The sequence below is a fragment of the Aethalodelphis obliquidens genome, unplaced genomic scaffold (genome assembly GCF_003676395.1).
Source record: "Aethalodelphis obliquidens isolate GAN/ISIS:26980383/991018 unplaced genomic scaffold, ASM367639v1 scaffold83, whole genome shotgun sequence".
Taxonomy (NCBI): Eukaryota; Metazoa; Chordata; class Mammalia; order Artiodactyla; family Delphinidae; genus Aethalodelphis; species Aethalodelphis obliquidens.
In genome coordinates, this window is record NW_020838027.1 from 3,332,681 (window position 1) to 3,357,891 (window position 25,211).

The 25,211-nt window shown below is 61.8% G+C and overlaps 1 protein-coding gene across 1 annotated transcript in view; it reads right to left on the reverse strand.

Annotated features, from left to right (window-relative positions):
• Positions 1-6,248: 6,248 nt before the first annotated feature.
• The window catches only part of TSPAN11 (tetraspanin 11), a 64,529-nt gene continuing 45,566 nt past the window's right edge, over positions 6,249-25,211 (reverse strand). The window contains exons 5-9 of the mRNA XM_027093339.1: positions 17,721-17,795; positions 16,570-16,674; positions 13,846-14,004; positions 13,423-13,509; positions 6,249-7,465 (exon numbers count right to left, since the gene is read on the reverse strand). Coding sequence (XP_026949140.1) covers positions 7,406-7,465; positions 13,423-13,509; positions 13,846-14,004; positions 16,570-16,674; positions 17,721-17,795 — 486 coding nt within the window. The 3' untranslated portion in view covers positions 6,249-7,405. The remainder of the gene's footprint in view (positions 7,466-13,422; positions 13,510-13,845; positions 14,005-16,569; positions 16,675-17,720; positions 17,796-25,211) is intronic.

Sequence of the window (25,211 nt, forward strand, 5' to 3'; positions counted from 1 at the left end):
GGGCGTGTCCACCCGGTTTCTGTCAGGACAGGCCGCTGTGCACACTCAGGAGGCTCTCGCCAGGATGCACTGAGGGTGGGGGAGCAGGGAGCCTGGGAGGGGCAGGGGAGACGGAGGCGCAGGAGGCCGTGCGGGGGCGAGGCCTGCAGGGTGCAGCGTTTGCCGAGGCCCAGGCCGCGTGAGAGGCCTGGGCCGGGGGTCCTCTGGGGGCTGCGGGTGCTTTGCTTGGGAACGAGGCCGAGCGGTCGTGGGTCCTTATGCGTCACTGATGAGCAGTTCCTTTTCCCTTCTTCCTCCCTCCTGCCCTCTGTGGGCCCGGGAGGCTCCCCTTCCACCCCTGCGGGCATTCCCGCGACAGGTTCTGCAAACACGTTATTTCACAGACATTCCTGCTAGAAACTCTTGGACAAATACCTCTCTAGTTCAGACGCTGCTTACCCTCTCACGTTGCTTCTGGAAGGGGAAGCGGTCCTTCCGAGGAGCTGCTCAGACAGCGGCAGAGGACCCACGACCACCAGAGGGGAGGCGGAGCCGTGGTCGCTCCAGCCAGAGTCGCTCAGCTGCTGACTCCCTGCTGGAGGGAGGGAGAGACGTCCACCGGGTCCCAGGACCTCATCTCCTTCCCTGGGGTTCATCGATGCTGAGGTGACTGGTGATCACGTCCTCTGCGACCCCAAGGAAGAGTACCGAGACCCAAGAGAGGTCAGACGGGATCCTGTTACGGTCGCCCCAGGACAGAGCAGCCTGAGTCAGGGCCTGGAGATGGACAGTTGGGGGGCATCCGACTGCCGCGGGGTGCCCCGACTAGGGTTCATGCTGGTCTAAGCAAGTTGTGCAGTTAAAAAAATAAGTCAAGAGTCCATGGGGCTGAGATTGGAAAGGTTTCCCCACCAGCTGGTGCTTCCCCAGGTGGGCCTCACCTGGGCGCTGCCTTTGTTCTGCACTGTTGGATGGGTGCCCTGACCTCCTGGGGGGCCCTGTCTCCTCCCCAGCCTCCACCTGTCTGTTCCGAGAGCTGAGACCTGGCCACCCAGCCAGCAGCCCCCTTCTCCCTTAAGTACAAGACGGTTGGGACCAGTACAGAGCTTTTGGTGTGCTCGGGAGTCGAGCTTCTGGGTGCGGGCGGCAGAGAGTAGGGTGCGCTCAGTGGGTTGGGCAGAGCAGAGACCACCTCCTGAGACGGGAGTGGGGTGCTCATGGGAAAGCCCGTGGGCAGGGCCGCGGGTGGAGGCCACAGGGGACGGGCCTTCCCCGCCCTCTGGCCCTGCCTTCCCGGGAGCCCAGGTCTGCAGAGGCCAGAGAGGACGCACCACCATTCCGCCGCGAGGGACCCTCCACAAACAAGCATTCGGGCGGCACAGCGGCCCTGCTGCGTAATGGGTTTATCTTGGGGGGGGTTACGCCTATCAATGCAATGTAAAATTTTTGTTAAAATCAGCAGCGAAAGCCTAGCACCTTGGTGGTGTATGGCCTCGCTAGCATCTTGTGTTTCTGGGGCTTCAAGGGGCGTCCTCCGGCCCCTGCCCCGTCCGTCTGTCCACAGAGCCTTGTCCACAGTTCCCCAAACTGCCTTCTCGCCTGACCCTGTGCTTGGCCCACCGTGCAGAGCGGTCCCCACCGCGCCGTGTGACGTCAGTGATGGGGCCCAGCACCTGCTCGGTTTCTCCCGACCCTGCTCTCGAGGGCAGCACTACCTGAGGGAAACCCCTCCTTGGCGACTCCCCTGCCAAGGTCACAGTTAGCTCAGTGGGGTCTGATGCAGGCGGTTTACAGAGTTGACTCCCAAGGCCAAGGTCCTGCAGACGTCAGGGGAGTGCCTGTCTCCACTCGGCCTCTCTCTGCAGCCGTCTCGCAAGGGAGGTGAGCCAGCAGGGCTGAGCACGGCCCTTGGGGACCCCAGCAGGTGCCGACCCCTGTTCCCCCGCTGGAGGCCCTCTCCTCTCTCCCCTCCAGCATGGGCCTGCGTCGTGGCCCCTCACCTGGAAAGGTTGCTGGCCCACCCCAGGCCCTCGTGCAGGTGTTCTGGTTTCACTTGGACCAGATGGCCGTCCGTCCTTGCTTTGGTGGCCGAAGAGTGGTCCAGGTGGATGGAAAGGATGTCTCGCCTCTCCGGCCCCTGCCCACCGCTGGTGGAGGTGCTAACAGCAGCGACCCAGCCAGGACGGAGCGGGAGCCGGGTGCCTGAGGTCCCCCCGCCCCTCAGCCCTTCAGGGCCGGCCTCTTGCGTTCCTGTTCTCCCATCCCCCCGCTCCGCCGCCACGAGGCCAAGTCCAGGCCGTGTCCTTGCCTCGCCACGCTGACCGGGCCCCTCGAGGGCCAGGCCTGGGGCTTGTGCCCACACGCTGCCCGCTGGGGCAGCATGGCCGAGCGGGGGGGCACGCGTGCTGTTTTCAATGCACTTTTCTGCTTGCGATGCCGTATCTGTGCGCTTCCTTCCTCCTGGTCCTGGCTTACGGAACGCCATGTTTTTAGCATGTTTTTAAATAAAAACTGATAACGTGTCAAAAGCACACGCAGCCCGTGTCCTTGTGGTGTTTGTGTCCACGGAGCCACGACTGTGGCTTTTCCACGAGGTGTTGCTATGGGGACCAGCCTGCCTTGTCCACGCACAGCCCACAGCAAGGGCCTCTCCCCACCTCCTCGGGCCCAGCTACAGATCTGCTGGGTGGGGAGGGGTCTCTGGGGTCAGGGGCCTGTCCCGGCGGCCTGGCCGCGCGAGAGGCCAGCTCCCGCCTCGGTGTCCGCCACCCGCCACAGATGGCCAGTCCTGGGGTCCTGTAAGCGTGTGAGGGCGGGGCCAGGAACAAGTTCTCAGAGGCCCCCAGTGGGCCGGGGCTGTCAGCTTGGTACAGCCTCTCCCCGGTCCCTGCGAGGTTCCTGGGGTTCGTGTGGGCCTGGCGTCTCTCCCAGGACTGAAGGGACCTCACGTGTGACTTGGTCTGGGCCGCACCTGCTGAGGGTGGCCCTGGGACGGCTTTCAGAGGGCAGGAGGCACCCGTCAGCAAGAGATGGTCGGCGGGGACGGAGGGCGGCATTGGAGCCGCGAGAGCCCTGATCTGCCGGCCAGCGGCAGCGGGAGGCTCCCAGCTCCCTCAGCTGGGGTTCTGGCTTGTGGGTTTTCCTCTGCTGTCATCGTCACAGTGACAAGGAACAGGAGAGGGGTGGGTGGACGGGCTGGGCGGGAAGGAAGGGTAGGTACAGCACGGGGTCTCCCTGAGCCCCTCCACACGTGGAGATCTGCCCCCCTCCTCAGGGGGAGGCCAGGCTGGCACGAATTGTCCTGAGCACCCACCTTGGCACCCCTTCCCACAGCTGCTGTGCCCCGAAGCCCCCGGGGGTTCGCTGAGGACTGAGGAGTCTGAGGCGACCCTCTCGAAGGTCCAGTGGAGTGGGGTCCCTGGGAGCCTCCCCAAGGACAGTTACCGGGGGACCTTGGGGCCGAGGGCAGGTGACCCTCTGTCATCTGCTGAGGACCAACCAAGTCAGAGGAGCGCCGGTGGGGCCGCTCCCCCTGCCCATCCTGCTCTTACTCCTGCCCCAGCCCGTGGGCGCCCCACGGCGATGCCACCTGGCCCCTGTGCTGTCTGCTCCTGGAGCATCCCGGCCGCACTGTGAGCGCTGGGTTCCTGCCAGGTGTGCTGTGAGAGGCAGCTGCCCTGGCTGGGCAGGGGTCACAGCCTGTGAGCCGGTGGGTGAGTTTGAACTTCAAGCTAAGAGCAGTGGGCGCCCGCTGAGAGGCTTGAAGCCCGTGGGACCGGCTCAGCTCTGCCCTTGCGTGCCATGCCTCTGGCTACAGCGTGAGAACGAAGGGAGTTACCAGCGGGATGGGGGAACATCCAGGGCTTCCCTGGTGGCGCAGTGGTTAAGAATCCACCTGCCAATACAGGGGACACGGGTTCGAGCCCTGGTTCGGGAAGATCCCACATGCCACGGAGCAGCTAAGCCCGTGGGCCACAACTACTGAGCCTGCGTTCTAGAGCCCACGAGCCACAACTACTGAGCCTGCAAGCCACAACTACTGAGCCCACATGCTGCAACTACTGAAGCCCGCGCACCTAGAGTTCGTGCTCTGCAACAAGAGAAGCCACTGCAATGAGAAGCCCACGCACTGCAACAAAGAGTAGCCCCCGCTCGCCAGAACTAGAGAAAGCCTGCGCGCAGCAACAAAGACCCAACACAGCCAAAAATAAATAAATTAAAATAAATAAATTTAAAAAAAAAAGAAGACATCCAGCTTGTTCTGAACCAGAGTAGGTGCTTGGCAAGACACTGGTCGAATCTGGGGCCTCAGGAGTCCCCAAACAAGAGGTGGGACCCCAAGGAAGAGCATCCCCCTGGCTGAAAACTGGAGTTGGAAGAGAGTGATCTGGGGGGCAGAGCTGGATGGAGTATGGAGCAGGGATAGAGCTCAGGAGATGTGCGGGCTCGGTGGGCAAGCTTCCCCCCCCCTCCCCCGGGGGGCTTGTTCTGCTCTGCTGGTCCAGTAGCAGCATTCAACAAATCCACACAAGTCAGATTAAGTCAATGTCATTTTGGACACAAACGTATTAGCATTGCAATGGTTCCTTCTTAAAGTGTTCGGCAAAGATTGGAGGCTATTGATTTAGCCATCTGGTTTTTGCTGAGTGTAACGCAGCCATGGAGACGGACTAGTGTGTCTTCTTAAACTAACAAAAAGGGTAACAACCCTCCACAGGGCGTGCCCGGGCCAGGCTCTCCGGTTGACGCTGCTGCTGGGCTCTCCCTCTCGAGGCTCCCCTGAGCACTGCCCAGCTGCCCTCAGTGCCCCTTGATGCTGAGCAGAGGGTGTAGCCAGGCCCCAGTGTGCTCTGGGGGTCTGGTGGGTAGAGCCTGCTGCCACCCAGAGATTTTTCTCCGGGTGTCTGCAGAGCTCAGGGAACCAGCCTCGCCCAGCGTCTGCAGCAAGGCTGATCCAGCGTGTGGACAGGTGAGGCCCTCTCACTGGTCTATGGCCTCAGGAAGCTCCTGGTCTTCTGCCTCCCTCTCCCCGCACTGAATTCCTGCAGGGCCAATATAGTCTCAATAGATATCTTCTCTGGGTCAACAGACCCAGTTCCAAAGGACTCAGCCTTCTTACTTACTGGTTGGCAACTCAGGGAAAGCATGTGAAATTTGATCTGTGGTCCCCAACCTGGGGTTCCCTAAACACCAGATAAGGACTTTCAGGGACACTTACAGCTTTTGAAGGGTCTGGTGGAAACCGTTCCCACCTCGTGAAACGGCGCCAATGGGACCATTAGCCCTCTTGGCTCCGGCTGGCCTGGCTGACGACAAAGTGCAAGGACAGAGTCTGGACCTTGCTGACGGACAGGGCTGGGTTCGTGCTTTACTGACCGCCCTCTTCACCCCCTGGCCTGACCCAGAGGCTCCCCCAGGCCCCCCTGCCGGCCGTCAGTCACTGTGTCACCATCTTCAGCCACTGCGTCATCTTCAGCCAGTGACGGATGCAGGGGGAGAGCGGGAGCGGGGCTTCCTGTGCCCCCACTGACAGCCTGTCCATTCTCAGCTGGGGGACGGAGGGAAGCAGGGCCCAGCTCGCGGCAGCCCAGCCACTGCAGCCTGACAGCCCGGCCCTCAGAGCTGGCACGGAGCGGCAGGCGACGGGCCCGCCGGCGGGCACCGAGGCGGACAGCTTCGCAAAGGTTTCGTGCTGCCCACCCACCTGACCGGGGCCCCGCTGACTGCCAGCCTGTGTAGACAGCAGTGCCCACCACCCCCAGCGCTGCTTGTGTGCAGCGGGGAGGGGCCTGCAGGTGTGCCGGCCCCCCGGGCACGCTTGAGCATTTGCGCGGACACGCGTGCATACTCACGCTCACGGTGATGGTGCAGGTGAGCCGACATGCCGGCCCAACAAGACAGATGTGCTCAGACGTGCCTAGACCGGGTCCAGCCCCTGCCTGATACCCAGGCCATCGGAGGGCGGCCCCGTGGTTGTTCAGAGAATAATCTCGACCAAGATGCGGGCGTGACACAGGAGGAGGGCAGGGCTGTGGACTCCCCTGCAAGGTGGGTTCCCCCCAGGGACATCCCTGGTGGATGGAGGGCTCATATAGTGAATGGGACTGTCGGGTTCACACCAGGCGAGGAGCTCGTGCCCAGCCTGCAGACCCCCACACCACCCCGTACCCCTGTCTTGGGGCCACCCAAGCCCAGCTGGCCCAGGTGCTCCCACGGACCCCAGCCCCGCCCACCTCAAGCAAGTTTTCTAGACAGAAGAGTGAATGAAGTAGAACGAGCGCGTTCTGTCACAAAAGACGAAGCATTTACTTCCTTCTGGCTTCACACTGGGCAACCTGGGTCCCCCAGCTTCTCTGAATTACGATGGAAGTCACTTTGCTTTGGGGTGAAAAGTGCCCCCCCCCCCCGCATCTGGGGACGGGGACAAATGAACTGGTCCCCGTGGAGAAACGCTGCCACTCTGGAGTGAGGTGGCCCGGGGTCCCGGTACCGGCGGGAGAGTGTGACATCAGCCTGGCCTCTAGCCCTGCAGAGAACTTGGGGCTTATGGTTATTTTTCGATTATATGCACGAATCCCAGGAAGTTGGAGGGCAGCAAAGATAATCGCAGCACCATGTTTTTTGGCTTTGGTGCAATCTGGGATTGCTGGAAAGCTGGCCTCCCTTTTAATGAACTGGCATCGGTGACCCTGAGATTCAAGCCATGGACAGGAGACCCCCGAGGGGCATATGGCTAGAGACGGGGCTTGGGGACCTCTCCGGGGGAGGGGCCCAAGGCAGGACCCTGCTCCCGGCCCTGGCGGCTCCACCCCGCCTGTGCCGCCCAACCCCGGCCCTGCAGGAAGGAACCAGGACACCTGACACTCCTTTCCAGGTGAGAAGGTGTGGTGGTGGGCAGAAGGCTAGGTCTTCTGGGGGCAGAGCCAACCCTACCTGCCCACCTGATGCATTTCCTGGGCCGGGGGGGGAAAAAGCACACCTAGCAGAGGCACGAGGAAGGATGCTGAGCACAGGTGGGAGGGTCACGGGCCCAACGTAAGCATCGCAGAGGGGCCAAGGTTTCTAGCCCTGGTTCAGGGTTCAGGAGCAGGGAGGGGGCACAGCCTGAGCCCAGCCCCCTGCGGTCCTCGGGAGCCCATGCCTGGAGAGGCTCTGGCTGTGGTCTCCCAGCAGGCTCCGTCCCCGGCCTGGGGGTTCTGGCGGTGAGCCCACAGAAGTGCAGGGAGGGGGCTGAGGGTCCCCGGCCCGGGCGGGGGGCTGCAGGAGCCATGGTCTCAGGCACTTGTGGGTCCCAAGGGGCTGGGCACAGAGTGGGGGTTGTTTCCGGGAGCTTCTAGGCCAGCTGATACTGATGTCGCAGGCCTGGCCGATGGGATTTGGGCCCCTGAACTTGCGAGGGGCAGTGGGATGGGGACAAGGTTGGCCGTTAGTATAAATGCAGCTGGACTCTCCGGTGCAAACAGCAGGTGAGAATCATTCCGCAGATCTGCCGGGTGGAAAGAGCAGAGGGACAGAGCAATCAGAGCCCGCCAGTGTGCCGGCCAAGGGCGCCCTGGAGCTGGGCTTCCCACCCCCAAGTGCCCCCTGGGGACCTGATCAGGGGCAGATTCAGGGGGTCCTGGGCCTGGGACTCTGCATTTCTAACAAGCTCCCACGTGATGCTGGGGGTGGAGGTGGGGACCACTTTGAGAACCACACCCAAGAGCGGTATTTCTCACACTTGAATGGTCACGGATCCCCGGGGACCTTGTTAGCTGCAGATTGCAATTCTGTGGCCTGGGTGAGGGCCTGCACGTCGAACCAGCTTCCTGTCCACACGGCGGCTCTGTGGTCCCAGATCTTCTCTGGAGATGGCCTGGTTTTATTAGATTCCGAACGGTGACACCGCCACTCCCTCGTTGCTGGCTGAAGCCGTCTTTCCTGAGGAAAGTCTGTCTACATCTTGCTGCTCTCAGATACCAGAGAAAAACAAGGCCCCGGAGTCGATTCTCTGGCCGACGTGCAGGAGGGGAAACTGAAGCCCTCAGTGGAGCGTCCAGGACCGTCACCAGCTCATCCTGTAAACCAGCTCGGGACACGGCCCCAGCCCCAGGCCCGGGGAGCCTGCCTGCCAGCCCCTCTGTCCCATCTCCGAGCTGCCCAGAGCCGGGCAGTGCTGGGCAGTCGCCTCCCACGTCTCACTTGCCCGTCTCTAAACGCAGAGGATGAGGACCTTTGTTCCCCACCCTGTTCTTTGTTTGCTTCTTCCTCTTCCTCTCCTCCCTCATGTGCGAGGATGCACTGAGAACGCGGAGGTGAGGCCGTGTCAGACCAAGGAGGCCCAGGGCTGGGGCCGTGGCCCTGATGAAGATGGCGCTGCTGGCTTCCAGCTCCTGGCCCGCAGGAGGGGACACTGGGAGGGCAGCCCGTGACTGTGCCGCGGACAGGGGTCCAGGTGGGTTTCCCAAATATAGGAAACAGTACCCCATCTTTCCCAGTGGCTGCTGCTGACCTGATCTTTCCAGGGTACCTCCAGATGCACACGGAGGAGGACAGGCTGATGAGGACGGCGTGGGGCTGGCAGACCCTAGTTTCTCTTTGAGAGACTCAAGGAGGGAGCAGAGGTCGAGCCCTTCTGTGCCCCCTTCCTCCCTCCCCTCTGTCCCCACGCGGGAGTTTCACGCCCTGGGAACACAGCTTTCAGCTTTCAGACTTGGTGCTAAGAGCAGCGCTAATCCACCTCTGGGATTCAGAGCCATGGGCTCAAAGGTGGCTTAAGAGGTTATCTCATCTCCTGCTGGCTTTAAGCGGGTGGCGGTCACAGTCATTCCAGCCAGGTGGCGTGCAGGCCCTCTGCCCTGTCCCACCTCATGGTTTGATGACTTGTCCTGGGGGATCATCTTGTCAGGGGGAGGCCAGATGGGGGCAGCTGGACCAGCACAGACTTGTGGCTGCATCCCCTACGGCACACCTCTCAAGCCGGGGAGGGCCCGGAGGGCTGAGCGTCCAGCACGCGCACTCTGTACATGACATGTGTCCCAAGGGTGCCCCTGGGGAAGGCACGGCGAGGTGGACGTCAGCGCATGTCCAAACACACACACACACACACACACACACACACACACACACACACCCCACCCTGATGCATGCAGAGGGGCAGACGATGTGCTCATCAACACGTGGCCACATGTACACACACGTGTATACACACACATGTGCACATGCACACACACACCACTTTGATGCATGCAGAGGGGCCGAGGATGTGCACATTCACACACGCACACACGCACGGACGCACACACACACCACCCTGATTCCCATAGGGGAATGGGCCCAAACTATCCAGTCCCTGAGGGACCCCCAGTGTCCCGTTCCTGACAGGGGACATGGGGGACTCAGCACAGACGGCTGTGAGCAGGGAACACACAGGCCAAAGGGGCTGCAGGAGCAGGAGATGGCAGAGGGTGGGCTGGACAGGCTGCTGGGCTCAGCCTGTGTGGGGCACGGGTGAGAGGTGCCCTCTCCTGGTAGCCTGCCTGGAGGCGGTGTTTGCTGCGTGCGGGCTTTTTAACAGGGAGGCCGGCATGCTTTTAGCCTCTTGTGAGGTTTTTGGGACGGCAGCCGGCTGTCATTACAAGCATCAAGGATGGGCCAGGGAGGTCCAAGAAGCCGTTCCGATAAGATCTTTCAGTTCCCCTTTAAATGACCTGCAGACCCCAATCTCGCTGTCCTGTATGTTTCTGGGCTCAGGTTTCCATCCTACGTTGTGGGAATGTCAGGGTGGGAGTGGGTTAGCTTCTATCTGGGGCTCTGTGACCTTGGGTTCAGTCATAACCTCTGAGCCCCAAGTTCCCCTCTATCAATAGGAAAACATCCAGACCGTACATAGGTCCAGAGCCTTCCCAGTGAGATTCTTTGAAACTCAGTATGACAAGACCAACACCACGGCACCCAGCCCCTTCTGCACCCTGAGCCTGTGAGAAGCTCCCCAGGGCCCTCAGGATAAACCTCCCCCATCCCCCAGCCATCCAGGGCTTTGCACGGGTAGTCCCCTCACCCTGGCATGCTTCCCCCTTCTGCTTCTGTCAAACTCCTTCAAGGCTTAATTATATATCACTTCCTCCAGGAAGCCTTCTCTGACTGCCCATGATGGTTCAGGCCTCCTATGTGCTCCCCAAACCCCAGGGCTCACACTGTGACTGTGCGTGGCTCCTGTGTTCTCTGTGTCTCCTCCCCTAGAGTGAGAGCCCCTAGCAGAGGGGACCACGTGCTGCTGGCTGGTGTGGCCTGGCACTGGGCAGGGCGCCTGGCACACAGCAGCTCCCGTTACAAAACTGACAAAGAGTGCTCGCCCTCCCCCTCCTCTGCCCACCCTGCCCCTGAGAGGGAGGCTCCCGGATTCTGTGTGTGAAGAGGACGGTCAGAAAAGGGGCTGAGCCACTATGTCCTTTTTAGATAGAAGCTTCCTGGCCAGAATACGCTGACAATTAGCTTCCAAAGTGACCTCAGCGTGGACAGGCTCCAAAGCGCACCCACGGAAGGGGCCGCGAGGGTGGAGCTGGGTCCTGGCCTGGTGCCCCAGAGGTACGTGAATAGGTGGGGCCGTGTTCTCAGCCCCGAGCACACACGGGGATCACCTGGAGGGATTTAGAAAACACCCGTGCGCAGGTCTCGCCCCAGACCAACAGCCCGGATGTGTGGGGATGGAGCCTGAGCAGGGGTAGTTTTTAAACCTGATTCTACTGTGTGTCCGGGGTTGACACACCCACCTAGAGAATCTTCGAGTTTTTCCCGGACTACAGGCCTACGATTTGGGGCACCTTGCGGGTCTGGAAATCCAGTGTACGGAGTCACACAAGACGGGAGGGTGGAGGGGCCCTGCCAGCTCTTGCTGAAAGCAACAGGTGCACAGCCTGGCAGGTGCGGGACCTCTGTCCTTCAGTGTCCCCACCAGCCCCCAACCGCTGTCCCAAGCTACAGCCAGGAGCGCTCTGCGCTCTTCAGGGACGCTGCCGGCTGGCTCCAGTTCTTTGAAAGTTCTCCAGTCGGGCTCCCTGTAAATTCCCCTTCCCGTTTCTGTCTGTCCTCCGGCCCCTGCCCACCCTGCTCAGGACTGTCTGGGGCGTTAAGGACCGCGAGGGTGCGGTCCTGTCCCCCAGCTCCTGATCTCTCCCACTGCTGACTTCCAGGCCCCCAGGGCTCCTTCTCACGTGTCTCCTCCCAGCTGCACGCTGGACCCACCAGGGAGCTTTACAAGCACACAGCTGCCCGGCTGCCAGCCCCAGATGGCGTTATTTAATTGTTCTGGGGGTGCAGCCTAGGCCCGGGGCGTTTTAAAGCTTGCCAGGTGACCTCAACGTGCAGCCCTCAGAGGCTCCAGGAGGCCCGTCCCCCCTCGCATCCTGGCCATCCAGCCTGCCAGCATCTCTGCAGGCAGACCAGTGCCTGGTCCACGCGCCCTGGAGGCACACGCGACGTCTGGCTGGAATCAGCTTTGCTACGTTCGTCATTTGTCGTTGCTTCCTGCTTGGTCTTCAGAGTATTCATGAGACATCTACCTAACGTCCCAAGAAGCGGCAGCACCTCCGTCTCACTGAGGCGGGAGCCTTCCCAGAAAGTTGGAAAATCGCGGGGGGGCCAAGTGCTTCCTGAGGGCTCTCACGCCAGGCTCATCTCCTGACTCCTCCATCGCATCAGCTCTGGCTTCATGTTGAGTAACTGGGTTCCTGTGCAAGACTTCCAGGATGAGAGATCGCTGCTGCTTAAAAAAGGCTTGCAGACATCAGACTCCTCCATTTTCCAGGTAAAGAAACTGAGGCTCAGGAGGGAGGGTGGCTCCCCAGATCACACAGAAGGGGGGGCTCCGTCTACCACGGGGGCCCTCTGACTCCAGGCAAGACTTCCCCTGTTCCTGAGGACAGGGGGGCATGACATCTTGGCCTTGTATCTCCAGGGCCTGGGGGTCTCCGAAGCGCCAGGCTGGGCGGGTGTGGGGAAGGTGCTAGGTGCCTGGTGGAGGATGGCAGCCCGTGGGGTGGGGGTGGGGGGCTGGCCTGGTTTGAGCCCCTCCTCGAGGCTGGGTGGTAGCTCCAGAGCCAGCCGGCAGGGGGCGCTGGAGCCCCAAGGCTCGGCCGCCGCAGCGGAACGGACGGAGAAAATGGGCCGGGGATGGGGACCCAGAGGTGGCCCGGTGACACTCTCTCCGGGGCATGAGCACAGTCCCGCAGGGCGCTGTGGAGGATGAGCCGCCCTTGGTGGGGGTCAACGGGGGGCTGCGGGCACCTGCCCTCGACCTGGTGACCCGGCCTCCTCTGCGTTACTCCTACAGCTGGACGTGTCCCACCCTGACCTCGGGCTCAGCGGTCAGCCCGCTCCCTGCCCTTGGCCTCACTGCTTCATCTTCAGCTTCACGCTTTTGAGAACAGAGGTCAGGAGGAAACGGACGGAGAGTGCGGCCCAGGTCCGGTCAGCGTCCGCAGAGCAGGCCCCCAACACCTGAAGTCTGCAACAGGTGTCCGGGAAGCTCGGCAGAGTAGGAGCCGCAGTGCAGAGCATCCCTCCCCCCGCTCCGGCTTGCGGCCCCCCGGGGGTCAGCGCACCGAGCGGAAGGCCTGCCTGGGCGGTGCGAAAGGGCCGTGTGAGTGCCCCCCACCTGCCGCCCCCGGCTCGCTGCGCCTGCACCTGAGTGTGGGTGAGGGGGGCAGGAGACAACTCGGCTCTTTTGAGAGACGCTGTGCCCACGTAGAAACGATGAAACGGTGGTGGGTACCATGTTCTGAGTGTCTGCTGTCTGCCCAGCGATGAGCTGAGTGATGTATGTGCACGCTGCCCATCCCCTCTGGTCACCCATCAGCTCCTTTTTACAAACGAGGAACTGAGGCTGCACCGCAACTAGACTCCTGGGTGGTGGCCGGGGGAGGGGTGTGGAGCGGTGAAACGGAGCAAAAGGCATCACTCATCCTCAGAGCACAGAGCTGGGTGTACACACCTCCAGGGCACGCACACGTGCATCACACACACGCGCACACGCACACGCAGAGGAATGAGCGCGTGTCCATGCACGAGAATATACACATATGCACAGCCCGCCTAAACACATATGTGCATCCGGCCCTGACCACGTACACCCAGGTGCATGCAGACACACCCATGGACCCACTCGGACCCCAGCAGGCTGTGCACACACACCCCCGCGTGCACACACAGAGTGCATGCACATACCTGAGCCCACACTCCCACTCCTCCCAGGTCTCTGTGCCTGACAAGTTCAAGGTGGCCCCAAGGCCCAGGTATTTTCCTTCATGTTTTCTCGGCTGCAGAGGGAAGAGGAGGGGATGGGGGAGGAGGGGGCAGGCAGGGCAAGGGCGGGCAGAGGGCCAGGATCTGCGACCTCAGCTAGCGAGAGAGGGCTTCAGAGTTCCAGACACTGCCCCCCGCACCCGAATCCCTGCTCCAGCTCACCTGCAGGCAGGCCACCCCGATGCCCACCGCCCCCATGAGCAGCAGGTGGTCGGCCAGGAACTGCTCCAGCTTGGTGATACAGCCTCCCTGGAAGGTAGTAAGGCAGGTCACACACCCCTTGGCCCAGAAGTGTGTGAGGATGGGGAGGGAGGGCTGGCTGGGGGGCTACGCCCACCCAGCTCAGGGAGGCCAGACACTTAAAGGGCCGGGTCCAGCCTTTCAAGTGCCCGTGGGCTTCTCAGGTGGCCCAGGGGCGTGCCACGATGTCCCCGAACCTCCCAGGAGCGGCTGCCACCCCCAGGCTTTGTGGGGACCTTGGAAGGCCCACCGCCGTGTTGTGGCCGCTGAGTGAGTATGATCTCCACCCGGCCCATCTCGAGCCTTTCCGGGCCGCCCGCCTGCCCCGGCAGGACGGGCACTTACCTCCACCTTGTAGATGTTGGAGGGGTGTGCCCGCTGGCCGCAGCGCGCCACCACGGTCTTGCAGCAGCTGTCGGGCACCCGGCGGCCCTCGGCCTCTGGAGACAGAATGTACGTGCTGTGCTGCCAGTCGGCTGAGCTGTTGCTTCCGCAGCACCTGAACTGGAGCGAGAGATGGGGCTGGAGGTGAGGACCCGCCCGCGGGGAGGGGCGGGGCCCTCCAGCCCCTGGCTTATGGGGCCGCAGGACAGTCTTCAGATCTTAATCCAATCCCTCTCTGCTTCCGAGATTTCTTCCCTTCCCCTCTTTTGAGCGGGAGGCTGGCTCTGCGGGGCCCTTCTCTTCGGGCGGGTGGAGAGCCGGTGGCAGGAACACCAATCACCACCTTTTTTGTTCACCCACGTCATTTAAGGAGATTGCGCTGGGTGTCCCTGGGGCAGGGAGGTTCTGGGAGAAGATGTGGGGAGATGGATGCCAGCGGGTCCCCCAGGGAGTGGGGCCGTGTACCACTGCATGCAGGCCCAGGGCAGCACCAAACCACCAGGGGGTGCTTTCCTGGTCATCCAGGGAGGTAGGACACCCCCCCCCACCGGCACAGGGTCGCAGCCTTCCCAGAGGCTCAGATGCCCCCCATCCAGGCCTCGAAGCCTCAGATCCCCTAGACCTGCAGGACACAGAGGTGCCCAGAGGCCACACACAGCCAGCTCAGTGCCGAGCAGAGGGGCCGAACAAGACCAGGGTCTTCCACACGGCTCCGGGGCGTGGGGAGCACCAGCCCGGGCCTCAGGGGAGCCGGACAGCTGGACACGGTTTATTTCCTGCACCCCGAGTTAGGGGACTGAGACTCAAGTCCCTGTAGGGGCCACAGAACACGGCTGTTGTGAGGCTCTCTGGTGTGTGGGATGGAGGTACATTTAGTCCAGTTAACAAGCATTTATTAGGCACCGGCTGTGTGCCAAGAGTGAAGCTAGGCCCTGGGCCTGAACTTGAGTAAGAAGCTCCTGGCTTTCCCAAGCTTGTCACTGACTATCACTTAGTAGGAGGGACAGAGGTGCTCACGTGGGCAAAGGGCCAAGGAGGCCCCGCAGGGCAGCCGAGGAGCCCAAGGACCAGGCGGAAGGGAACAGCACGGACAGCAGGGAACAGTATGGCGTGTGCTGGGAATCCCGCGGGACTGTCCTCGTATGCCACCTGCACAGGTCGCTTAGCCCCCCTGGCTTCAGTTTTGCCCCCGGTAACATGGGGATGGCCAGGTACCTCCACGAGGGCTGCTGTGAGGCCTGAAAGCGGCGGGTCACGTAAAGCACTTGGCCACGAGCCAGTACAGAGTTAGCGAGGGGCCCCCTGTGGTCACCATACGTGCGTGAACACAGGCCCGTGGTGCGGCCTGGAGCCCAGACGCTGCCTCTCAGGGTTCAGTGTCCTTAGGCCCAAGATGCGGGCCGGGCCCCATGTCCCTCAGGTCCCTGTGAGGGTGTTCTAGGTGTTCCTGGCATGTGTGGGAACCCGAGTCCATGTGCTCTGGTGCCCGCGGGGCAGCACTGCAGAGCTGGCCCCCTCTGCTTAGACTGTGCCCTCCTGTCCTCTCCCCCCGGCAAGCCCAGCTGGCCTCCCCGGCCCCGCTCTCCATGTCAGGGTCCCCCAGCCTCACCTGCACCGCGGTGGCCTGTGGGGTGTCGGGCTTCCTGAGAGAGGCCCCAGGGCAGCGACCCAGCACACTTCCTATGTGGGAGGCCTGCCAAGTGCAGACGCAGCTGGAGGGGCTGCCCAGCTGGGTGTGTGTGCACCTTGGGGACAAGGCTGCCCTTCGCCACTACATTGGAGGACAAGAGAGCCCCTGGGAGCTGGGCCAGTCTTGGGGAAACGGGGCAGGTGCCAACCCCTACTGAACTAAGACACAGCCGGAGCTCAGGGTCCCCCAGCCTCTTCCCCCTCTACTTGCCTGGGGTCCCGGCAAAAAGGCCACGGCCCCAGGCCCAGGGTGGGACTGCAGACGCAGGATGGCACAGGGCCCACAGGGTGAGGGTGGCATGGGTGGCAGGGAGCAGGGGCACCAGGGCAGGCGGGGAGCATTGTCTCAAATTCTCCAGCACGAACCCCCGAGATTGCAAGCTGCAGCATCCGACAGAGTTTTCTGGAACGTGGAAATGCCCTGAGGCCACTAGACACGTGTGGCCACCGGGCAGTGAGATGTGGTGAGTGTGACCGAGGGCCTGCGGTTTACATTTAGGTGTAAGGAGCCGCGTGTGGCCAGTGGCGGCCATATCGGTCTGAGGTCCACTTGCCCCCACCAACCTCTGGCAGGACTGTGGGCCTCACTGCGGGGATCTGCTGAGCTTCTTCTTGGAAAGGAGAGACCGCTTTTCTGTGCCCCTAGTTCTGCCCGATGGCTTGCAACTGGGTAATTCTTACAGCGGCTTTGCTCAGATGCCTCTGCCTGTCACAGTTCACCCTTCTGGGGCCTCAGCCGAATCCTGGTACCGCCAGCTTCCTGCCCACCAGGCACCCAGAGGGGAGGGCAGAAGAGGAGGAAAGAAGGAACCAGGATTCAGGAAGTAATTTCGTGGTGGGAGGGACTTCTACCTATGGGCGTAGTTAATGCTCCCACGCCCTGTGAGGCTCAGAGAAGCTGAGTGACTCGCCCAGGGTCACACAGACGGGAAGGGACAGAGTCAGGATGGGAACCCACGTCTGCGTGGCCTTCAGGCCCGCAGGGCAGGTGCTTACGTCCTGCTGTAGACGGTCTACGGAGGCTGTGATCTCCGCAGCGCCGGGCTGCCTGTAGTTCTGGGCCAGGGTCCGGGTCAAGTGCTGCCTCAGCTCCTCGCTCAGCTAAGGAGGGTGGAGAGGAAAGGTACGTCAGCAGAACCACCCACGGACCCGCCCCCAGTACTCTAGAGCTCCTTGAACTTGAACGTTGCTATGGCCGAGGCCTCCCACACAGTGAACTGGGACCCCGGGCGGGAGGCGGGGTTCCTAGAGATGGTGTTGCGAAGGCTGGGGACCTGCGTTAGGTGGAGTGTGATGGGCTGAGCTGGGAGACAGGTGGAGCCCCAGAGCTCAAGGCTGATGGGGGCACAGGTGAGGCTAGGCACTGGGTGCCTTTAAATACAGTCGTCCCTCGGTACCTGGGGGGTGGTTCCAGGACTAGCACTGATCTTCTGCGGATGCTCAAGTCCCTTGTGTATAATAAGATGGCGCAGTATTTGCATATAACCTGTGCGCATCCTTCCGTATACTTTAAGTCACCTCTAGATTACTGATAACACCTAATGCAACGTAAACGCTGCGTAAATAGTTGTAAATACAGTGTAAATGTTACGTAAATAGCTGTGCACGGTGCTTTCACTGCCGTGGGCCAGGGTTCAATGCCTGGTCGGGCGGGGAACTAAGATCCCGCAAGCCACGCAGCACAGCCCCCCTCCCACCACCCCCGCCCCCCTAAAAAAAGTTGTGCACGGCAGATTCAAGTTTTTTCTTTTAGAACTTTCTGGAATTTTTTCCCAAATATGTTTGATCTATGATTGGTTGAATCTGTGCACCCGGAACCCCTGAATATGGAGGGCTGTATCTGTTGATTTTCATTTTGAGGTGATATTAAAAATGTTTACAATCGTTATCTTGAGGACATCCATCAGTCGTATGGGCACTGGCGTGAAAGGACAGTGCAGTCATCTGTCTCTACCAGCCGAATATCACCCTTGAGTCACTGAGCACCCAGTGGGAGGGTACCTGACCATGGCATCCTTGGCCAAGGCAGGCGGGTGAGGCCCAGGACCACCTGCATGTCGCTGCCTCCCCAGCCCCATGCACCCCTCCCCGTGCTGTCCCTCCTTGGGGAGCTGACGGGGAAAGTACGAGGAGGACGCTTCACTCACCCTCTGGTAGTACACGTGGGCCAGGACCCCCGCCACCAGCTCAACAAGGAAGATCGCCAGCAACAGGCAGAAATACTAGGAGCGAGGAGAGAAGGTGGTCACGGCTGGGTCAAGCCTAGGCAGGCAGCCGGCCCTTCAGGACCTCTGACAAATGCTTCCCCAAAGCTGAGGGGGGCTCCCATCACTCACAGCTTCTTCCTACTCTTCCCAGCAGCCCTGGACGGGGGTCTGGACACCCGCCTCTCCCGGCTGCTGGCCTGGAGTTCCCCCCTCCACCCTTCATGCACCGGTCTGCTGTCAGTTCATTAATCCGTCCACCCACCCAATGTTTATTAAACACCTACTGTATGCCAGGTATCGTTAAGTAAGGCAATTATTGGCCTCAATTATTGGTGGAAGGGACAGATAAGTAAGTGACTACAATGTTGTGTTATAAATGCTATTATGGGGCAGGCCCTAGAAACTATAGGAGGCCCCAGGTCGGGGAGGGCAGTCAGAGAGGGCTTCCTGGAGGAGGTGGCACCTGAGTGGCATCTCTGAGGATGAGATGCCAGGTGAAGGAAGTGGGAAGCACATGCCAGGTGGAGGGGAGAGCGTGGGAAGCCTGGAGGGTGCAGAGAGCTCGGGGGGTGGGGGGCTGCAGTTCAGGGAGTGGGGAGAGCCGGTGAGGCTTAGCGTGTTGATGCTGGCTGGGCAGCTACAGCCAAGCCTGGGGAACAGCAAAGCGCAGATCCTGGGAAAGGCACAGCCCTTCCACGCCCTGCAGGGGCTCTAAATTCCCCTCACCACCGCTCCGCACATGTGTCACAGCCCTGCTGGCTGGCTTCCAGGCTGTGCACCCGGCTGTGACCCACAGGAGGATGGGCCTGCATCCCTCTCCCACTCCCACCTGGCGTCACTGCTTGGTCCTGGGCTGCTCTTACAGGAGCCAAGGGTCGGAAGTGCATGCCAGGCCCATGTGGCTGGGAGGGGACAGGGAGAGGGAGCTGAGGGAGGATGGAGATGAGGGCGGGGGAGAGGAAGAAGGGGAGGAAGAGGAGGGAGGTACTGTTGGCTGCAAGCGGGCCCTCTGGGGCCGCTCAGCCCCTCCCCCTGAGTACTGGCTGGTGCCACCTCCTTCCCCCCAGGGCCGCCCACCTGGCTGGCCACGCCAGGGCCGCAGCCCCTGGTCACTGGATCACTGCGTTCCAGGGAAGGCTCAGCCTGGGGGCGAGCTCTGAGACTTCAGGGCCTGTCAGGTAGGGAAAGGAAGGAGGGCAGGAGGGGATACAGATGGAAGGAGACAGTGGCAGGGCAGGGACTGTGGGGCCAGTTCTGAGGGATGCCTGTCCGTGGGTCTGCAGGCATGGCCTGGACACCTCCCAGCCCACGGGGGAGCTGGCACGGAGAAGGAACTTTCCACCCAAGAGCCAAGCTTCCTCTCAAGTTAAGTGAATCCCGTGCCCCCGCCCCCACCTTACTGGGCCGCATTCCTCCCAGCATCAGAGCTACCAGTGGTGGGGAAGCGGGGATGTGGGGAAGCGTTCCCAGTCTCTGCAGGAGTGGCGACCGCTGGCCCTAATCATCTGTCGGGCCTGAGGCAAGAGCACAGTGGAGGTCCCTGGTCCCCTTCCCTCCAAGCCCAGGCTCAGCGCTGCACCAGGAGAGCCTGCGTGCCCGAGCTCTGTCCGTCCCCAACCAGGGGCACATGCCCGGCCTGCAGCTCCTCTGACACAGCGGCCCCTCCACTTCCCCTGCCCGCCCGGCACCGAGGCCGCTCTCCTCCCTACGCGCAGTGACCGCCAGTTGCTCCCCTGGCTTCCTGGGTGCGCGCCGCACGCCCACGCCGGCCGCGCCGGGGGAGGGCAGCGGGGGCCGAGGCTCCTCTCCATCACCCCTCCAGCTGCGGGTCACGTGGGAGGGTGGTCCTGGAGACGTGGCAGTGTCACGCTGCTCTGGGGACGTTGCTGCCACAGGTGCTGTCGAAGCCAGGCTAGGGAAAAGGGTGGATGGGAACGGAGGGCGACCCAGCCACATCCTGACATGATGGCAGGCTAAATGAATACCTGCCAGCCCCTCAAAACTGTTCTGACGCATCAGCAGGCATCAAACAGACTACCCGACCTGCCGGAGTCGTCAGGAGGGGAAGGGCGGTCCCGAGAGGCTGTGACGCTCCCTCCCACCCAGGAGCTCCGGCCGGCCGGCCGTAAAGATGCCTCTGTGAGGGGGGTCAGGGCCTGGCTGGGCTCTGCAGGACGGAGGGCAGGTGCCAGGGACAGGACGGTTGGGTGGTCGGTGGGCACGGGCACTGGTTCCAGGCAGTAGCTCCAGCGGCAGGAGGGCTGCAGGTGTGTGACTCACCTGCGCGGGGGAGGCCCTGACTCATAGCTCGGGGTGACAGTCCCCACTCCCTGGGATCCTGGCAGCCTGGCTTCTGGAGCTGGCCGGCTGGAGCCTGGGCACCGGGGCCGGGCTGGAGGGCTCTGCCATGTGGCGCCCTGAGCTCTGACACGCCTCGCCTCTGCCCTCCGCCTTGCCCTCCACCAAGCCTCCCCTGATGCCCCGGGTCCAGCCAAATCATCTCGCCCCACGGTGCAGGGGGCTGTCTGAATGCAGGCCCAGCCCCCCAGCCTCCGCGCCTCTGCCCTGTGCCCCTGCCTGGAGTTCCACACGCAGCTCCGCCACGGCCTCCACGAGCCCGCCCTCGGGTCCCAGCCACATGCCTGCAGCGCTTCACCCGCCTCGTGTCCCGACAAGAACTCCAGCTCTTCTCCTCCCCTGGGCTAGACCCGGGGCCCACCCTGCCTGCCTTCCGCCCCTCATCCCAGCCCCGGGCGTGGGCGTGGCCTCCGCGGGGTGAGGGACGTAACTCCACCCACTGCTCCCAGGAGCCTGCTTCTGGTTCTACTGCGCCGTCTCTCCAGGATGACCGTGAGCTTCTGGGGAACAGGCACCCTGTCTCAGGCTCCTCCGGCTCTTCCGCAGGGCCTGGTGCCCAGCTGGGTCTAGATGCTCGGACAGCAGCCCTGGATTAAGATCTGCAAGTGCGCTTCTTACTAAGCGTGCCTGTGAGACGGGGGACTGGCCAGAGCTCGCAGCCCACGCCTGGGGGCAGCAGCTTAATCCTCTGCTGACCCGTGGGTGGCGCGGAATTGTTACTTCCATTTAATTTATACCAGTGGTTCTCCGCCTGGCACGATTTTGCCCCCAGGGCACATCTGGCAATGTCTGGAGCCATTTTTTGTTGTCATAAGTCAGGGAAGGAGTGCTACCGGCACCTAGTGGGTGCAGGCCGTGGGGACACGGCCAAGCCTCGCACCGTCACAGGGCAGGCCCCGTGGCAAAGACGATCCGGCCTAAATGTCAAGGCCAGTGCCAAGGCCGCCGAGAAACTCTGACTTACACATTTACCTTCAGGTTCTAAGGCGGATGCTGGGGTTGATTTGCATATGTGCCCGTATGCACTATTGGAGACATGACAGAAAAGATCTCAGGAAGGTTCTGCGGTTCCTGAGAAGCCTGAAACAACACGGACAGAAGCAGAGGAGGGGCTTTACCCCGTACCTGCCTTGGAGGGCAACTTTGGGGCAGGAGGTTGCTCCCCCCGACTCGAGGAAGGATCAGGGAGGCCTACGAGGCTTCAGCTGCGGGCGCGCCAGCACCCGGGGTGCAGAGAGGAAGCTGCTAGCCTGGCTGTGCCCTGGGGTCCCCGGGCGGGCCCCTGGGCGGAGGTGGGCTGTTGAAGTCTGTGGATAACGGTTGATGCTGGGAAGCCTGCAGAGGTTCTGGAGCTGCAGTCCAGCCCCTTTCAACTCGGTCTGGTGTGGGTTGGGAATTATTGAACAAATTCAATAAAAAGTTCTCAGATCCCCTGTGAGTAATGTGGAGAAGTCATGTTTCAGTATAAGTCTGGACGTACTGGGCCCTGAGCCCACCATTCCCAAGAGACCACCAGAATTCCTGGCCTGTGGCTTAGCAGGTGATAACCCAACGCAGGGGGTGCTGCCTTCTGAGGAACAGAGGAAAGGCAGGTCTTCTACAGTGGGAGCAGTGGACAGTGTCCCTTCCACCGAAATACTCCTGAAAGCCCCTAATCAGCCCTGCTGGGAGAACCAGTGCCTTACCCACCCGGGTGCTCCCTGCACGGCCCTTCTCGTCACGGTGCTCTGCGGGCGCCAGCACCACACACGTGTGTGGAGAGGCCACAGCCTGGCCGAGGCCGCGTGGCCGGCACGTGGTTGAGTCTGGAACTGGACCCAGGGATTCTGGCTGTGGAGCTGTGTGCTCACACGCTGGATCACCCTGATGGCTGACGGGCGGGCTGGCTGAGCTCACAGCGTGGCTGGGGGGCAGGTTAGGTGGATGCCGGGTGTCAGGTGGTGACAAGAGACAGAGGGGAAACCCAGGCGCAGGAGGGTCTCTCTCCGGCCCCCATGCAGCCTCCAGCCCTCAGCACCAACCAGGCAGCTTCCCTGGCCCCCAGCAAAGGGCCCTGCGCCTTCACGCCTGTGCTGGGCTCACAGCCGCAGCTCTAATGCCCACGTCTGTCCCCTTCGCTTTACTCAGCCCGGCCTGACCGTCTGAGAGTCTGGGGGCCGCACAGCTGGGCTACACCCCGAGAGGGCACACAGGGCTGCACCTTGGTCTCTGCGGGCCCTCCCGGTGTTCGCTGCTCCGAGCACGTCTGTGCTGTGCAGCTGACAGCCGTCAAGTGTGAGCTTGGTCAAGGCCTCCACAAAGCGCTCCTGGAGCCAAGAGGTCCTCCACGAGCTCCCCTGGCTTCCTGGGTGCGCGCTGCACGCCCAGGTCCTGACTGCGACGCCGTGGCCCTCACCCTTCCTTCTAACCCCCGTCTGACTCACGGGCCTCACGCCTGTCCCGCTCCCGGGAGTGTATTGGCTTTGATCCCCGTGTGCCCACCTGCTCTGCCCTGCCCCTGTGTACCGCGGGGCGAAAGAAGCCCACCCCACGCCAACACCCCCCTGACCCTCAAGCCCCCCTGAGCTTTGCGAGCAGCCGGCCTCACACTCGGCCCCCTCCCCAGTCCTTCCAGAATCGACCACCGGAATCCTGGTCGGATAGAAACCAGTAGTGAGAATTCCAAAGAAACCTCTTGTAGCCTCTGCCCCCAGAGCCCTCCATAAGGACACGCCACTTCCAAATACACCAGACTGGACCCCAGACACAGAAGGGACCAGCCTGGTAAGCACAGAACGGGACCCAAACATTCACCTCCACCCCTGTACCACCTACCAAAGTTTTTTTTTTTTTTCCCCCTTTCATTCTCTAATGGAACAGTTTGAACTGGAAGCAAAGTTGGATATTTTCTAAAGCTACAGATCCCAAACGAAGCTGAGACAGCACAGGACTCTCTGAACCAAACCGATGCTTTCTTTAATAAGAGGCTGTGCAGGACGCATGCGGAAATATCCCTCATTGTGACGTCACGGTGATTAATTAGAAGGTGAGTCTTCAGGTGGATTGACCCTGCACGGGGCCAAGCCGGGACATGGTTCCTGGGACCCCCGAGACCAGCCAGCTTGGCCCAGTTGGCGCCTTCCTTGACGTAACTTTTAAGAACTTTACACTACTGGACTTCCGGAATTTCTCCACGGGACTGCTTCTATCACAAAGAAGGGAGCTTGGCCGAAGCTCTTCTCTGTCCGCTCTGCATTCTGCATGATTAGCGATGGAAACCAGGCTGTGTCCAGGCAGGCGGGGCTGGGGCGGGGGGGAAGCCGGCCTACTCTCAGGGAGGTAGTGAGACAGGAGAGTCAGGCTGCAGCCGAGACAGAGTCACGGGGAGAAGACCAGCCTGCAGTCCCCCCACCCCGACCCCGCTTGGCTGTGTGAGCTGATCACAGCCGTGGGAGGGTCCGGGAGCTCGGAGCAGCTGGAGAGGCCGGACCGGAAAAGGCGGGGCCAGATGCTTAAACTGCAGTGACCTCAGGGCGCGTGATTTTCTGGTAATTAACCACCGGCTGGAGGCTGTCAGGGCTCAGGGCGCAGCTGCCCGCCCGTTCGTGCAGAAAAGAGCCTTGGAGCCTTGAGCCATTCCAGTAACAAGATGTCACTGCTGGAAGGATGAAGGTGACCTCTATCCTCCTGGCCCAGCCCAGGGCTCCCGGCCCAGGCCGTCCAGCCACGGCGACTTCAGCTCTGGGCTTCAGCTCTGGGCTGCCAGGGTGTGCTCTGGCCCGTGTCTGATGCTAATACAGTATTGTGTGCTGGCCCAAGGGGCTGGGAGCGGAGAAGACGACCGGGGCTGGGGAGAGGAGAGCCGGTCCACACAGGGAGGGGCAGTTGGAAGAGGGCAGAGGAGGGAGCAGATTGGCCGTGCGGAGGCAGGAGGCTTTCGAGGGACACATCTAGAGGATGCAGCTGAGGCCATCCAATGCCCGAGCCAAAATGTTGGGAGTCCCAAGGTCATACTGTGGGGGTCACAGGAGGAGAACACATTTCCAGAACCACAAGCCAAAGCCAGGCATCCACTGGACTTCAGGCTAGGACTGCTAGGAGTTCGGCTGTGTGGGGGGAGAGAGCAGGGTCAGGAGGGGATGGCAGCGCCTGGCGGGGGGACAGGAGCAGGCTCCCCTGGACGTAAGGGGCCCAGGGACTTGGGGGATGCCACCGCCTGATGGATTTGAGCTCGGGGGGTGAGGTCACCCACTGCTGCCTCCTGCGAGTCCCCTGAAAGGGCCTGGGTGTTCCTTGGGGCTGACTGCTCACGGGCCCTGGAGAGATGTCATATAACCTGCGGGCACCTGTGCTCACGCTGGCACAGATGAGATTGTGCAAAGGGCTGGGGTAGCACGAAGCAGGTGGCAGGGACCCCAGGGTGGGATGGGTGCCGGGGTCCCCAGCAGTGGTCGTTCTAGGACAGAGTTGGCTACTGGGGGAAAGGGAGGCTGAGTAGCGTTCCTGCCGAGCCTGGGGGTTAGGAAAAGTCTGGGGGCTCAGAGAGGCCGGGGGCTCTGATCAAGCCAAACGGGAATGTCACCCACCCACACGGTCCTCTGTCCTTTCATACAGGCGTCTCGTATTCCCCACCAGCCTCCAAGCCAAGACGGGGTTTTAGTCCCTCCGCGTCCTCTCCCCTGCCCACCCGGCCCGCCCTGCCTTGTGCCCAGAAGGGCAGGAAGTCTGGAATGTGCTGGAAATGCTTGTTGAGGCGGATGAATTAGGCAGGCCCATCACTGTAACTTGGAGCGTGAGCTGCGGAAAACTGGAGAGGAGAAGGTGGCGGAAGGTAGCTGGCTGTAAAAACTGCCCCTTGTAGAAGATTTGCTCCTACAAGCAGGCGGGGATCAGTTACATCTGCTGCAGCCCAGGAAAAGGTGGGTCTTGAGCCTGAAGGGTGCTGGTCAGAGAAGAGAGTGATGTCACACAAGGCGCCCTGGCCTGGGAGTCTGGCCTCTGGGACAGGATGCTGTGTGACCCTGGGGGAGTCCCTCACCCTCTCTGGGCCGTCTGCATAAAATGTGGGGCTAAGATGGGAAGAATGTCTTGGTG